Here is a 15,411-nt window from a genome sequence, read left to right on the forward strand (position 1 = left end):
TGATTCCTAAACCAGGACCAGATGCTAATGAATCCTTTCATTGTAGGAACTCAAGTCTGCTGGTGTTCATCAGCCCAAATTTGCTGCTGAACTTGCTGAGAACAGGGGAAAAAATAGATACAACAACGTCTTACCATGTGAGTTACTCTCTTTGGTTTTGCATCTTCTACTGGTTGAGATTTTAGGTGAAAAACCTTGGGTTTGGCTAATTTGGCTTTAATAGTACCCAGAGGTTTCAAAGAGGGATTAATGTTGTCAATTTCCAAATGAATGAATTTGGGCTGCTGCTTTCCCAAAATCACTGTATAAGCAAACCTAAAGAGCTTTCCCTCAAGAATGTTCCCTAAAGTTCCCAAAATTTCCCTCAAGAAAGCTCCTTAAAGAACTTTACCCTTAATTAAATAATTTTAGTTTTCCATTTGTGAGAAATTTGCAGTCTAGACTGAAAAAGCAAGAGGTTAACAGTTGACTACAGACAGATAGATGTGCAGAGCGATGAGAAATATTAAGACCTTGCTGGCCAGCTTTGCAGATGAACTGAGACCTGAAGCCCTGCCAAGTTGTCTGTGGGCATCCCAACATAGCAGAGTGTAAGAGGGAATTGGAAGGCGAACAGTGACAGGTACTTGGGGGTGCTTTGGAGGAAAAACATTAGCTGCAATGGCAGCTGGAGACAAATTACCTATTTTTCTCCAGTAATGAAAATCATAGTTTTGTGTTGGCTTAAAAATATACAGATATGCAAAGCCAAACCAAGTTTTAAAAAAAGAGGAAAAAAACCCAAAACAAACCCAAAAAACCTGTGTTGAATATTCTGAATCTTTATCCTGGCTACTCATTTTTCTGAAGGCTTTCATTATAAAAATTCTAAACTACTGCTATTTATGATTCCTAAAGTTATATTCTTATTCCTAAAATGCACATTGTTCTAAAACACCTTTCATTCAGAAACCATGCATTAGATAAGCAGTATTTTGCTGAAAGGTTCTGGTTCTAAAATGCATAATTTTCTTTTCTTTTTTTCTTTCTGCAGATGATATTTCTCGTGTTAAACTTTCAGATCAAAGCTCTGCAACTGATGATTATATTAATGCAAACTATATGCCTGTAAGTTGCTTCATTAGTTGAAATGAAATATAATGTGTATTTTTATGATGTAGGCTTAACAGCTCATAATGATGTTCAAAATGGGCTTTTTCTGTCTCATTGATGCACATGTGTGTGTGATATTTATTTTTTTTTCTTCTCTTTATTTTTTTACCTTCTTAGGGCTATAACTCAAAGAAGGCATTTATTGCTGCACAGGGTCCTTTACCCAATACTATAGAAGACTTCTGGCGCATGATTTGGGAGAAGAATATCTACTCTATTGTTATGTTGACAAAATGTGTTGAACAAGCCCGGGTATGTTTTTATTAAAACTGAACTATCTCTTGAAGATGGTTGGATCTCTTCTAATTTTGTTGTTGCCCTAGTAGGTTGGAGACTGACCACTTTCTTTTAACAGCCATCCACTTACTGGAAGACTGTTTTCTGAATTAAATAAGCCAAATTATTTTTTTTTAAGCTTTTTCCCATTTTTATATCTGCTGACTACCAGAATAGCTTGTCTCAGGAGGGTTGTGGTATTGCTATCTTTAAGGGTGGGTTCTTCTCCCTAAAGAATGATCTTGGTAGAGCTTCTCCTGCCCTGGGTTAGGCCATTGGGAAGGGTGACGTGTTTTCTAGCCCTGCGTCAGGTGGTGTGTTATTTAAAACTAACAGTCAGTTGCTTCATTGCTGTGTGTCTAACCTTGTAACTCTCTTCTTAGACAAAATGTGAGCAATACTGGCCAGACAAACAATCCAAGAGCTATGGTGACATTATTGTGACAATGGTGTCAGAGATTGTCCTTCCAGAATGGACAATAAGGGACTTCACTGTAGAAAAGGTGCGTACCCCCTCGGTTGTTAGTTGTTAGTGTATAAATATCTGTAGAAGTGGTTTATCACATCACTGTGACTTCACATGTCAAGAAACACTGGAGTGACAGAATATAATAATTTCACTAAAACTTAATCAAATTCAAAGTTATCTGAGGGAAAAGGATAAGAGTGGTTTATTTTAATTTGAGGCTTTGAATGTATTGGTCTGCTTTCTGCTAAAAGCGCGATTTAAAATCTTTCACGCTACTTACTGACAAGAAGATTCCTGCGATATTTATGTGTATGCATTTGTTCATATGCTCTGGCTTCTCACAACAGTGTTTTAGTAACGTAGCCAGAGGTGGGAATGAGTTGTCAGTAAGACCCTCCCTGTGGCAGAAAGAGATCTGCCAGCAAAATCCAGCCTGCCAATGGGAATTACTGATTGCCCCGTCAGCGATCCTGCAGCTCATGTTTCCCTGAGACTTGCACCAAAACTTGTGCTTGTGCAGGTACTTGTGATACCTGGTAGACCAAACAGCCCCATCTCTGTCAGCAAATGTAATGCAGCAGAGATGATCTTGGAGTAAAGTGAAAAGTAAATGGAAATTATTTCAAAGTATTCTCTACCAGAGCAGAAGGAAGAGGGAAATTGAAATATCATTGGTCAAATTACTGCACGCTTTGTAACAGGCATCTTTAATGAAGCTGAGCTTTGCCCAGTACCCACAGCAGGAAGCCCTACTGTTGCTCCTCTGAAGCCGGTTTTTGTGTTTTGTTTGGGTTTTTTTATTTTGGGGGTTTTTTTTTTTTTCATGTGTATTCTTCTAGTCCGACACACCAGAGAGCCACACGGTGCGCCAGTTCCACTTCACCTCCTGGCCAGATCATGGAGTGCCGGAGACAACAGATCTTCTCATCAACTTTAGACACCTTGTTCATGAGTACAGCAGTCAAAATCCAATCGACTCTCCTACTCTGGTGCACTGCAGGTAGGAAGAACGTGTTTGTGTTAGACACACTTTTATCTTACGGCTTTTTTAAGAACAATTCTTTTTCAATGTGATTTAAAAAAACAAGAACAAAAAAAAGGAAAGAAAAAAGTTTCTTTGCTTAAGGACAGGGGCTATTCACCCTGCCAAATTAAAACCTTTGCCCCCTGATTCAGAAAGGTAGCAATGCTATGTAGGTAGCAAAGTATGTGATACAAAATTTCATTAGAATAGACAGTCTCTCCTAGCCTGGCAAACTTAGCTGAAAAAGTTGCCTTTTCAAGTGCTTTTATATGTAATCTTGTGCACCTTCAAGGCTGGGAAGCCTAGAAGCACGTCCTCCCTCCCTCTTGGTAAGAACCACCTGTCTGGGCTGCAGAGGCTTTTAATACCTATGCCACTGAAAGAATAGAAAGCATCTTACTAGCTTCACTGGCTTTTCATCAGGCCACTGGTGAGTGAGCAGGTGGTTGAGAGAAAGCAGTAAATAGCTTCCCCATGTCATTGCAGTGCTGGTGTTGGGAGGACAGGGACGTTCATTGCCATTGACCGCCTGATTCAGCAGATTGAAATGGAGAATACTGTGGATGTATACGGAGTGGTGTATGATCTTCGCATGCACCGACCTTTAATGGTGCAAACTGAGGTAAGGCTGTCTTTCATCCAGCAGCATGTTTTTCAAATGTGTGTAATAATCCAGGAAGGGTGGACTCAAGATGTAGCTCAGAATTACAGGAAGATAAGATACTTAAGGAGCAATCTGAAATTGCCTTTATTTAACTTCCCTTCTTCCTGCCTCATCTCTTCCCACAATAGTAGTTGCAGCCAGGGACCGTAGTATGTCCAATCAATCTCTTTGCAGAGTACTTTGTAGGACTGACATTTGCAGCTGGAAAGAATCAAAATCTGGAAAAGTTTTTATTGCAGCTTGTTTTACCCGTGTGAGTTTTGTCCTTATAGCTATGAGCCAGAATTGTCTTGAGTCAAGTGGTCTCGGTGTGCATCTTTTCTTTGGTGTTCTACAGGAACATACATGTTCCTGCTGAAATTATCACTTTGATCCAAAATTTGTGTGGATTAACTTAAGCTGATTTGAAGAAGGCTGTAAAATCTCCATCGTGAAAGTCTTTTAAGAGGGTGTTAGGTATGACAGTAAATTTGATCCTGGTTTTTTACAAGGGGTTGATCAGATGACATCATGAGGTTCTTTCCAGCCCTATTTTCTATGAACTATACATACAACTTCTAAAAAATACTCTGATAACATTCAGTGCAGTGCATCCAAAGCCTATATTCAGGAGCAGAATTAATTCCAAAATCTGGTATTTTCTAGAAATGTATTACCCTCTCTTTTTCTCCCATCAGGACCAGTATGTCTTCCTAAACCAGTGTGTTATGGATATTATTAGATCCCAGAAAGACAAGAAAACCGATCTTATTTACCAAAACATGACAGCAATGGCAATCTATGAAAACTTCACACCTGGGCCAGGCTTTGGGAAGGCGAATGGCTACCACGCATAGCCTGGAAGGAGCACAGTGTCTCAGGAGGTGTTAGCTGCGCATAGGAAAGGGAGATGTTCTACTCATGTTTTCCGGGATCGTGTGCAGTGTCTCATGTCTGGCTTCTCCAGTTCTGTCCATGTTCGAAGATGTGATCTACACAATGCTGGCAGAGGAGCCACAAATTGGTATTTAAAAAAAAAAAGAAACGAAACAAAACAAAAAAAACCAAGGAAAACTCTTTAAAGTTAACAGAGGAATCTTGCTTTTTCTTGGGAATTTAACAGTACTGATAGGTGAAATAGCATTTGCAGTATGAATGGTGAACTAGAATTTAAATATTAATAACACAAGCTTTTTATTACAACTTTATATGATTTCATTTACAGGCACCAGGCTTGTGGGCTGTTTTAATATATTTAATTATAAGTTTCAGGAACATATTTTATCTACTGTATCTGGTTACTTAGCTAATAGATATGTGCCTCTGTGATTGTTTTTTTTTTTTCTGTGTTCCTTTTTATTTAAAGAAAAGGAGTACAAACAGCTCCTTCAAATGGACATTTATACTTGGAAATTGTGCCTTTTCTAGTTGCTACTCTAGAAAAAAAACAGCAGAGATTCTATTTTTGTACTGAAACTCTTAATGAGAACACAGATTTTTAAATAAGGCTTATGTCAAACTTAACTGTAGTTGCACTGTTGGCAGGACTGTCCAGAAGTTTGGAGGTGAGCTTTGTTTTTGCATTTCACCACAAATATCCCCTGCCTTAATGTTTCGGTGCCTCTGCTAGAGGAAAAGGAGTGCGGTCTGCCACTCTGAGCTTTAACTATAGGAAAAAAACTGAGCAAGTGAATATGTGAATGTGTGTGCGGGGGCGTGTGGGGGTGTGTATGAAGGACAGAATAGCTCCTCCCTGTTCCTGGCTGATACTCCTGTTTTTATACAATTTATAATGATTTATTTAAAGGTGCAATATATGATTTACTGAATAATGATCACTCTATTCTAATAGAGTTTTACTCAGGTTGGTGTCTTTTTATCATTGTTGGTTTTCCTCAAATATATAAATCTGTGAAAATGTCAAAACTAAGGTTCCAAGTGTCCAAGCACTCCCAAACAGATTGACTGGCTTTATTGTTTCTACCAAAACAAATTGCATAAAATTCTGCTCTAAAGACCAATTTTTCGGTTTTTTTAGCCATTCAAAACTGAGACACATCTTACCTGCCTACATCTCATTGATCTAAAGTAGTTGTTTTATAATTATTTGCAATATACTGCTGCTGTCGTTTCAACTGGTTCTTTTAAAAAGAGAACAAACAAGCAGAAAACCCCTAGTTGCTGATTTTACAAGTCAAGGATTAGATTGGATTTATTTTGCTGGTACATAACTGTTAGACTTACGAAGGCATTACCAATGAAGGACTTCTACAGTAGCTGGGGGGGTGGGGGGTGTCTTTTGGTCTTCGGATCATTGCACTGGTTGCATTGCAGACGAATATGAAGTTTATGAATAATGCTATAGAATAGCTATAAAGCAGTGAAAATCTTATGAAGGTTTAATAACCAGAGTCCCTGGAATTCTGCTGCTTTTTTTTTTGTTTGGGGGGGGTTGGTTTGTTGTAGCAGAGTTGTCAGAAAAAGCTACAGATACTAGGAGTATATGTGGCATTACAGTGGAACCTGGCAACCTTGCAGAGTTCACTGTCAGCTGAAGGAAAATGTAGGAATTCCTGGTGCACAACTGTAACTTTACAGATATCCAGAGGAATTTTTTACAGCCTGGTGTGAAATTGTGGTGTGCTGTGTGTGAGCAAAACTGGAGGACAAACCACAGAGTGCTTCAGCTTTGGGTGGGTTTTTTTGGTTTGGTTTGTTTTTTTTTTTTTTTTTGTAGCAGCCACTTGTGGGTTCTTGAATATCTTTTTTTTTCCTCTCTTTCTCTGAAATACTTTTAAAAAAATAAATTTAAAAAAAACCCACGAGGTTAATGATCCTGCCCAACTCCATCCAAACTGGCAGTCCACATAGTGGATCTCTCACCCAGTGTTCTTCCTAAGCTGCTGTCAGATGACAAACAAAGATAAACCACTTGGACCAAACAGAACCATTCCAAAGGAGCTGGGAGGGAGGAAAGTCTGCCCCTTACAGTCATGTTTTTTGGTTTTTTTTTTTCTTCTTTTAATTACTGCACATCTGTGCAGAGCACAGAGCCAGTATGCATTTTTCCAGGTCTCCCAACAACTTGCTGCCTTAGGGTCGTGAATTCTCTCTTGCTTCAGAAGGCCCTTGTTTTGTATAGCACTGAAGAGAGGGAGATGAATCTTCTATGCTAGGTCATGTGTTTGCATTATATTGCAGCAGAACATCAGAAAACTAGCTAGAATGGTATGTGTTTCTGCCTAACCAACACCCAGATAGTCTTATAGAAGACAAACGTATCTGTCCCATTGTTTTGATGTTGGAAGCAGGTGCCAAATTCTCTCGTGTCATCTAATGAGTATCCATTTTTAATACAACTGTGTTTTCCCAAAACCAACTCATTGTGAGAAGAGACTGACGTTTGAAGTAAATGACCTGCGGATCCCAGGTATAGGTGGAAGAAGTTGGTAAGGTTTAAAATGTTGTAAACATAAAGTTGGCCATAGTGTTGATGTGAGTAAGTCGGGCATGCCTCACAGGGTATCTCTGCAGGAAGAGGGAGGTTACAGGTAATGCTCTACTACCTTGTGGATCTGTCTTGGTCAAGACTTGAATTCCTGCAAATATTTTTTCCCTGCCTTCTGATGTTCTCTGTGTTTATAATTGCCAAGATTTGTCTCTTTGGTCAGTGTTTTTTCTCACTGTTGCTTATCTAAAGCGATGTGCTTTTCAGGCTGAAAGCTCCACTGTGTGGCAGTTACGTCTCCTGCATTTCTGTTCTACTTTTTTTTTTTTTTTTTCCATTTGGGGCCTGCTTAAGAAGGGAAAAGTTGATGTGTTTCAAATAAGTGACTGTTCAATATCTTGAAATGATGTACAAATTTTATTGTTTTCATATCTGTTGTACAGGAAATTTCAGCACATGTCTATAATGTTTTTAATGGTTTGATTTGTTTTTAAAGGTATAAAAATAACAATTAAAAAGCATCATCCTAGAGCACTTTCTGTCTTGTTTTTCCTCTCTTGGGGTTTTCTTTTTGGTTCCTTTTGAATAAAATTAATTTGCCAAAATACCCATTTCATTTAGAAGGGCTTTATAGTGGATAAGGAAAGTGGGCTCCCATCCTCTAGGGTGGCACTTGAGTAGGATGTGTATTATGGTCACTGGGGCTCCCTGCAAGGGTGTTAATCTGTTGTTGAGACTTGCCTGGCAGGACCAGGACCCAGTGCTAATGTGTCCCGGCAGTTGGTGGTTTCCCTAAATGAAGAGCTTCGTACCAGTTAAAGAAACAATACCTTCATCAAGGTCAATCGAAAGATTTCCACTCGCTGAAATAGCCTTGGGGGAGGACCAGTGTTTCTAGGACTCATTTACTTCCAGGAAAACAAGATTGAGGACGACTTTACCCCTTGAAGGAGATGTTCTGTTGTCAGGGAGCAATGATAGAAGGGGGTGCAGAAATATCTTTGTAATGTTACAGCTGGCTTCTTGATTACAGGTTACCTGACTGTAGATGCATGTAAAATTACCTCAGTTAAGTCCCTTTCTTCTAAAATTCTTAGTTTCCATTCCTGGTTGCCATCTGAACCACTCCCAAGAAGGATCACATGCCTGGAGGGTGATACTGACACTCAGCAGCTCTCCTGTTCATCATGGGGTGCTGACACTTACTGTAAAATCTTGTGATCCTCCATGGTGACTCTGCTGCGTTTTCTGAAATGGTGAGATGGGAGGAGCAAAGCGTGATTGTCTCATCGTCTTCCAGTGGGAGCATGTGCCAGCCACACGATGGTTGTCGAGTGCTCTTGGTGAGACTCATGCTGCAGAAGAGAAGCTGTGACAACAAACCTCCCAGTGTAGGACCTGCAGCAGGTGACCACCACTGCCAGGGGCAATCAGCCTCAGGGAGACTTTTACGGAGCAAAATTTCTCACTTCTTTTTTCTTAAATCACATAGGTTTGAAATATTAGAACTTAAGTAAAGCCAACTGTTCTGGCTGTCATTTGGAGCATTAGTCTGTTCAGGTGGGTAGAGCTGAACCTGTGTAGCTGGAAATCCCATTCCATACCTGATCTTGCAATGTATTTGTTTCACTGTCTTTGAGATTAAGAAGGTGGAGGTCAGAGAGGAGAGGACACAATGTTTCTGTCCTGTTCTTTCCTTGATAAATGGGATGTAGCCAGAAATACTGCTGCCCTTGCATGCCCTTTCTGGCTGGGTGTTATCAGGCAGCAAATGGAGTTTGGAGATGAACAGATGTGGATGCTCTTGCGGAAAAGGGTCTTAAGTGGGAGCTTGGAAGGGAAAAACACCTGAAAACTTTGCACACTCTGCTTTTCTCAAGGAAAAAGAAAAAGCTCCTTAGCAATGGGAAAGATGCTAGGTCTTAACAGCTCCTGGGTGATGTGAGTAATTAAAAAATGCAGATGCAATCACTTTTGTCCAGGGGCAGAATGAGGGGCAAGCAAAAATCAACAGTTTACTTGCTTCCAAGGTAGGTAGGTACAGTGTTCTCCCACTTCTCATACCCACCAGAGAAGGTACTGTACTTCCTTTTTCCAGTTATTGTGGCACTGCTTCAGGGAGTCCCTTTCAGCTCTTCACATAAGACATGTTGTTGAAAGCTCTGGCTTTAAATGGTTCCATTTTCAACACTTTGCAGAAGCATTTACAGAGTTGATACCAGATGGTGTCTCTCTCCAGTGTTGTGCTTCATTCCATTCTCCCTCCTCTCCAGCTGGGCTAACTCTGCCCATATCAGCCTCCTGCCTGTGAGGCAGGAGGAAGCAAACGAAGCAGAAAACCTGACTTGGAAGCACCACGAGGAGCTGTTTCCTGCCTGCTTTGCTGGCAGGAGGGAAGGAGCTGTTTGTACACCTCACAAGGAGGAGAAGCTGGGAGCCCCTCAGACTATTTCAGAGACTTGAAGAAAAAGATTCAGGATCCAGGCCTGTTCTTTGTCCCTGTTACTTAGCAGAACCCCATTTATTCATTCAAGTTGCTTTTCCTGGGATTGTTTCATTTAAAATTAATAGACATCATCTCCTAACAGCCAGAAGCAAAGCTAGCAAATTAGCCCCTCTCACTGAGCAAAAGTAGTCTAGTTTGATCTAAAGCGAGTTACTTTAACTCACCTTTTACTTCCAGCTTTCCAAGTGACTAGGGGAAAGGCAAGATTCTTTGGAACGATGTTCTGGATGTAATGCTAGTGCTTTGTGGGCATCCCTAGTGTATTAATAGTGCTTACAAGAAGATTGCCGGGGACACGAGCTGTAGTGTGCTAGGGACAGAGCGCTCTCCACGCACCTTGCCATGTCTCTGCCTGTGTTTCAGTGCAGGGCAGTGATGAGCAAGAAGACATTTATCCTCTGTAAGAGATTTCTGGGCTTTTTTTTTTTTTTCTTTTTTTTTATGCTGGCAGTTTTCTGATATGGTGCTTCCAGTGTTGGGAATGTACTATCAGAAGGAAAACAGGCTGATCTAATGTCAGCTCTGATTAAGGTATGTATCTGCTACCTAAAAGGTGTGATTGCTCTGTCTCCAGAAAGGAAATACAGCGTGTTCATTTCTGCTTTAAGCCTCCAGATGGCACATCATACCACCGTTCTTTCCAGGGAAAGCTTTTCCTGCCAGGCTGCTCGCTTTTTTACTTCCTTCCCAGATTCTGATAACCTCCCTCCACCGCATATGCTGTTTCCCCTTCCTTCTCCTCACTCTGCAGGTGCAAAGCCTGTCTTCTCCAGCCCTGCCTAACGTCTCCTCCAGCCCTGGCGCATGTCAGTGGTTAAGCCCAGGCCACCGTGCCTGTGAAAGACTGTCTGCCTTCTCCACAGGGGCTAGGTACCTCATGCTCATCTGTAGAGTGTTGTACACCTGCTCAGATGACTTTTTTCAGAAACTCTTAAGTTCAGCAATAGCCTGACAATGCCAAAGAATCCTTTGCTTCCTTGGTAAGTGCTCTTACACTTGAGTCTTGCTAAGACTTAAACATTTTCTGATGGTGTGTGTAGTCTGAGGTGTAAGGGCTCTGGCTCCGACTAGCCTGGAGCTGGTTATTCCGCATTATCAGCTGTGTGCTCATTTCCCAGTTTATCAGTCTGCTCTGCAGCTGTTCCCAGCAATAACGGATTTATAGGATTGCTAAACACAGTGCAGATACGTCAATAAAGACAGCAAACAATGACTTGCTTGCTCATACTGCTCAATATGAATAACAGTTAAAAGGCTATTTCAGTTAATGGATCTGTTTATGTGTGTGTGTGTAACACTAACCGTGATTCTTCCATGCCTTTTTTTGCATAAGTCCTTGGGGAGGTTTTAAATGCACCTTTCAAAGCATCCAGCAACATCTGCTGAGTTACTTTGGCTTCTTCCATCTCCAGCCTAAAATACAGCGAGATTTCAATGCAAAGCTCTAGTGATATATATGTTTTTTATGAGTGCAGCTATAATGGACATGGGTGTGTGAGGGAGCTTCAGCAAATGCTCTAAACCTACAGAAGATGTATCTACAACTACCCAGCTGCTTACAAACCCTTCTGCTTTTGAATGAGGAATAAATCAAAACTAGAAATAACACTTCACATCCAAACTTCTGATGCTTGTATATCAGTACCAGTCCTGTGGAAGATCTGCTCTGAGCAGGATTTGGCCAGGCTGACCGGCTCTCAGCTGCTGCCCCCTGCCCTGAGTGATGCACCCAGCACTGACAGTGACAGGCCAGGTTGGCACATGCTGGAGGAAAGCTGAGCTCTGGAGGTCCGTTACCAAAATACGGAGAAAAATTTCTGAGCAATAAGGGTCAATCCAATGTTTAAAACTATTGTAATTCAATAATAAACCATGTCTAAAGCTATTGTTCTTCCTCTGCATGATGATCTCTTAAAATGTGACTAAGATGCCAGCAAAATAGATTTCATAGTGTTACCTGCAGCGAGACCATCAATATATTCATTTGTCAAGCTCACTGCCAGCACGTTAGTACCAGTCATGTTATTTCTGTTAAGACACTTAATGTTGCCACTTGGTATTTTGAAAATGAGCTTTTTTGGGTTTTAGAGAGCATTGCCTTTAAAAAATGCCACCAAACAAAGATTTGAACAGTTCACAGTACCTGAAAAAAAATTTTCTTGGGAATTTCTTTCCATTTTATTTTTCACCGTTTGGACATTTTTTTAAAGCAGTTTAAAGTAAAAATTAATGTTGACTGTTTCAATCAGGATCTAAGAGTATATTCCATTTTTGTTTCTCTAAAATGTGTTTTGTAGTCAAGGGGACTGAAGCACTGAGAAATCCAAAGAAAGCACCAGTTTCAGTGGCACATGACCTTATCTCTGCTCCCCTACCCTTGCAAGTCAGATTAGAGAGGGAACGGAGGCATACCCAGAGCAAACAGCTTGCACAGGGCCTTGGCAAAGTGAACTTTTTTTTTTGAGCAAAATTAAGCACCCAGATAGAAAATGGTGGGACAGAGAATAGGGAATCTGACTATATCCGGATGTCAATCAGTAACACCCCTTTAAACTTTTTGGCAGATTGTAACCTGAACTATGTAGAACCAAAGACAAATTACCCCTAACACTGATAGCTCTCCTATGTGTAGATTTTGGTATTGAAATAGGTCAACGCACATAAGATGTATTTTCTTCCACAGTATTCTCTGATCTAATTTATAGATTTGAGTTAAGGCCTTATTTTAAGCAACTGTGGAAAGTATATGCTTTTTCCTGAAGAGCATTTCACTGAGCCATCCATCATGTGTATTTAGGTACTCAACTTTCCATTCCACAGCCAGAAGTTAGATATCTTCTTTTAATTTTTTTTTTTTCCTCTAGCGAAGTTACTTCAGTGCAAGGTAAGAATGCATGGCTGAGTAGGCTGATATTTTACAAATCAGTCTGAGGAAGGCAGAATGTTATTACCAAACCAGAGCCTTAAGGCTCTCTGTGTCACTGGCTTTAAATGATATTGGAAGAACATGGACGTATTATTCTATAGAATACGGTCAATTGGTTCTAGATGAAACACTATTATAGTCGCAATTTATACATAAAGTGATCAATATGTTGTAAATGCTTTTACTAGGTAGAGCCAGAATCTGTATGAAAAAACAACCACCAGCACCACTGTCTGCAGAGGCTGCTCTCTCTGCCCTCAGAGAAAACATGACACTGCAATTTTTCCTGGGATTGGGCTTTCCCTCAGCGAACATTTCAACTTTCAAGGACTTTGTTGTTTAGTTTACTTTGGAAAAGGTAGGATGCCTCTGGAAGCGTCAAGCTGGCTTCTTTCTGGGCTGGGGACAGAGCTGCTGAGGAGGGAAGGACCATCTCCTGATGAGAGTTTGCATTCAATGATGTGACCAGAGGCAGGACATAAATACAACCAGCAGCAGAGTGAGGCACAAGACAGCAGTGTGATGACCATGGTCACCCTAATAAATAGCATTTGCAATTGTCTACCATTTTCTGGACTTCTTAGATACAAAATTTTTAGGAGACATTTGAAGGCAGTTTTGCAAAACGTTCAGAAGCAGTTCTCTTCAGCAACACGGGTGGAGTGGGAATAACATCAGAGGGGTTTGTGGATGATTCAAAGCCTGGACAATGAATGTTGGTATCATTAACAAAGACACACAATCACCTATGAAATACCACAAAAAAGATTGGCTAAATGAATTGACATCTCTGCCAACAGCTGCATTGTGGGGCTGAATTGCTTTCCCATGGGCTGGGGGAAGCAGAATGCACTCTTGCTGTGCCGGAGCTGAGGGGCTCTGGTGGGGAAAAACTGTGTGTTTCGCTGTAGGTGTATACTCCAAATGTTCACAGAAGTGAGGGTGCAGTGCCTTTTCTTCTTGTTTTGCACAACAGAGAAGGGGAAAAATAAAGCATTTCCACATAGTTAAATAATTCCATTGCAATGAATATAACATCTCAATAACCTGGGACTGTACCAGAAACCAGCAGGCAAACAGCAGGGTGAGATTAGTGTGGAGTCTCTCATCAGCCTCCATAGGGAAGGCATCATGCTCCAAGCTGACAGTGGCCTTTTGACTGTGCTGGTGCATAAGGAAAATTCTTACATGCTAATAGTCAAATTATGATTTCCCATGATTGAAAGTTAGGAGCTGCTAAGCATAACAAAGTGAGCTTCTCCTGCTCACTAGGACATCTGTCAGTGCTGTGATCAAATCATGGCTTTCCTTGGCCCACAGTCAGGAGCAAACTGCATATTCTTGATCAAAAGCACAGTCTGCTTGGGTGGAGACCATTTAATTATTGGTGACAAATCTGACAAAAGTCCTTTGAAGTGACAGTCTCAGGATGGCTCAATATTCGCATATGGGGGAATCAGTTGACTAATTACAGCAATAAATAACCTCAGCGATAAAACTGAAACATAAGGTGGGGGTCGGAGCTGCGCAGTCACAGGCAGCAGGCGTGACGGTCAGGCTAGGAGGACTTGTTGGTGCTGAAGACTGTGGGTGGGGGAAGACTTGTTTGGGGTAAATCAGTCGTCTGAGGATGTGTCTGGCTTTTGGATCTGGTTCTTGCTATGCAAAAGCAGCTGAGGGGCCAGCCCAAGAAGTCACAGTGGACAGAGCAGCGTTTCTCTTCACCAGCAAGAGCTGGTGCCTTGCCAGCCTTGCAAAGGAGCTGGCAGGGCTCTGTCTCCATGTCATGGGCTGGTCCCCAGGAGCAGCTGAGGGCCCTCCGCGCCGAGCAGAACCACAGCACAGGAAAACAGGAGATACAATAGGGCTGGAAGGGATGGGAAAACCCCAAATAACTCGTAAGTTAAACGAAATGCCAACTACTCCTAAGTAACTTCACAGCAAGGGAAGAAAGCAAACAGAAAACACGGTGGTGATTAGGGTCTCGCTACACCTGGGCAAATCCCTCTGCCCTGGAAGCTGACTGTTTTAGTTGCAAGGACAGGTTTGTGAGCAGCCTGAGTATGCCTGCTGTCCCAAATCCTCCCTGCTCTGCTGGTAAACCAAAACCAGGCAGGCATCCTGAATGTGGCCGCAGGCCTGCTGCCTGCTAACGGGTGTGGGGAGGACTCATTTCAAAGGGCGGAAGTCTTGGCACCCAGATGGATTCCCCTTTGGCAGCAGATGAAAGCCGTGTGGTTTCAGAACAAAGAGCTCAATTTTTGCATGTAGGAAATTAAGAGATCAGCTGAGTAATGTTATGCAAGCTGGAGGGGAAGCCTTAAAAGTTAAAAAAAGCACATTACACTTGATGCATTTGCCAGTGATGCTGACTGGGGCATTCTGTGCTAACTGAAGTTGCAATACAGCGCAGGTGAGGGTGCTGGGCCAGCAGAACAGTGGTGACAACAGATTTATACCTCTTCTACACTGCAGCACATCGCTGTCACTAAAAGGAGGAGAAACGGGGTTTTTAACACAGATCTGTTTGTGACTGTTTGGAAATGGCGGCTGGAATAAAATGCAAGCAGTGGTACCTAGTACTTAAATTATAGAAGCCAGTAATAATTTCTTACTTTTTCTGAGTTTAGCTGTGCCTATGGACTTCCATGCTGGGGAGCTGACTCGGAAGGACCAGGCTGACATCAAAGGTTTTCTTCTAAGGAAGTCTTCATGGCTCTCATGCATGATCCTGTGAGTGTATACATCAGTTACAGCAAGAATTCCTGTGGCACTGACAGTTGCAAACAACTTTTAAGATACGAGCTCACATAAAAAGCTACTGTGCTGTACATAGTACCTTATTCCATGGGTTTATACATAAAAGCGCCCTGAAAACAGTGGACTAAACACAGAGGTGGTACTAGTGTGGAAGCAAAGATGTACCTGCCACCCTGACGGTGCGTACCTTGAGATGCAGAGATGTGG

At 41.6% G+C, this 15,411-nt stretch overlaps 1 protein-coding gene across 1 annotated transcript in view; it reads left to right on the forward strand.

Moving 5' to 3' along the window:
• PTPRJ (protein tyrosine phosphatase, receptor type, J) overlaps positions 1-5,003 on the forward strand; it is a 28,961-nt gene extending 23,958 nt beyond the window's left edge. Inside the window, exons 16-22 of the mRNA XM_010563935.1 lie at positions 47-137; positions 1,034-1,107; positions 1,270-1,404; positions 1,812-1,931; positions 2,737-2,897; positions 3,408-3,543; positions 4,263-5,003. Of these exons, the coding sequence (XP_010562237.1) occupies positions 47-137; positions 1,034-1,107; positions 1,270-1,404; positions 1,812-1,931; positions 2,737-2,897; positions 3,408-3,543; positions 4,263-4,421 (876 nt within the window). The 3' untranslated portion in view covers positions 4,422-5,003. The remainder of the gene's footprint in view (positions 1-46; positions 138-1,033; positions 1,108-1,269; positions 1,405-1,811; positions 1,932-2,736; positions 2,898-3,407; positions 3,544-4,262) is intronic.
• The last annotated feature ends 10,408 nt before the right edge of the window (positions 5,004-15,411 follow it).

Source organism: Haliaeetus leucocephalus, unplaced genomic scaffold (genome assembly GCF_000737465.1).
Source record: "Haliaeetus leucocephalus isolate CR32 unplaced genomic scaffold, Haliaeetus_leucocephalus-4.0 Scaffold173, whole genome shotgun sequence".
NCBI classification, from domain to species: domain Eukaryota; kingdom Metazoa; phylum Chordata; class Aves; order Accipitriformes; family Accipitridae; genus Haliaeetus; species Haliaeetus leucocephalus.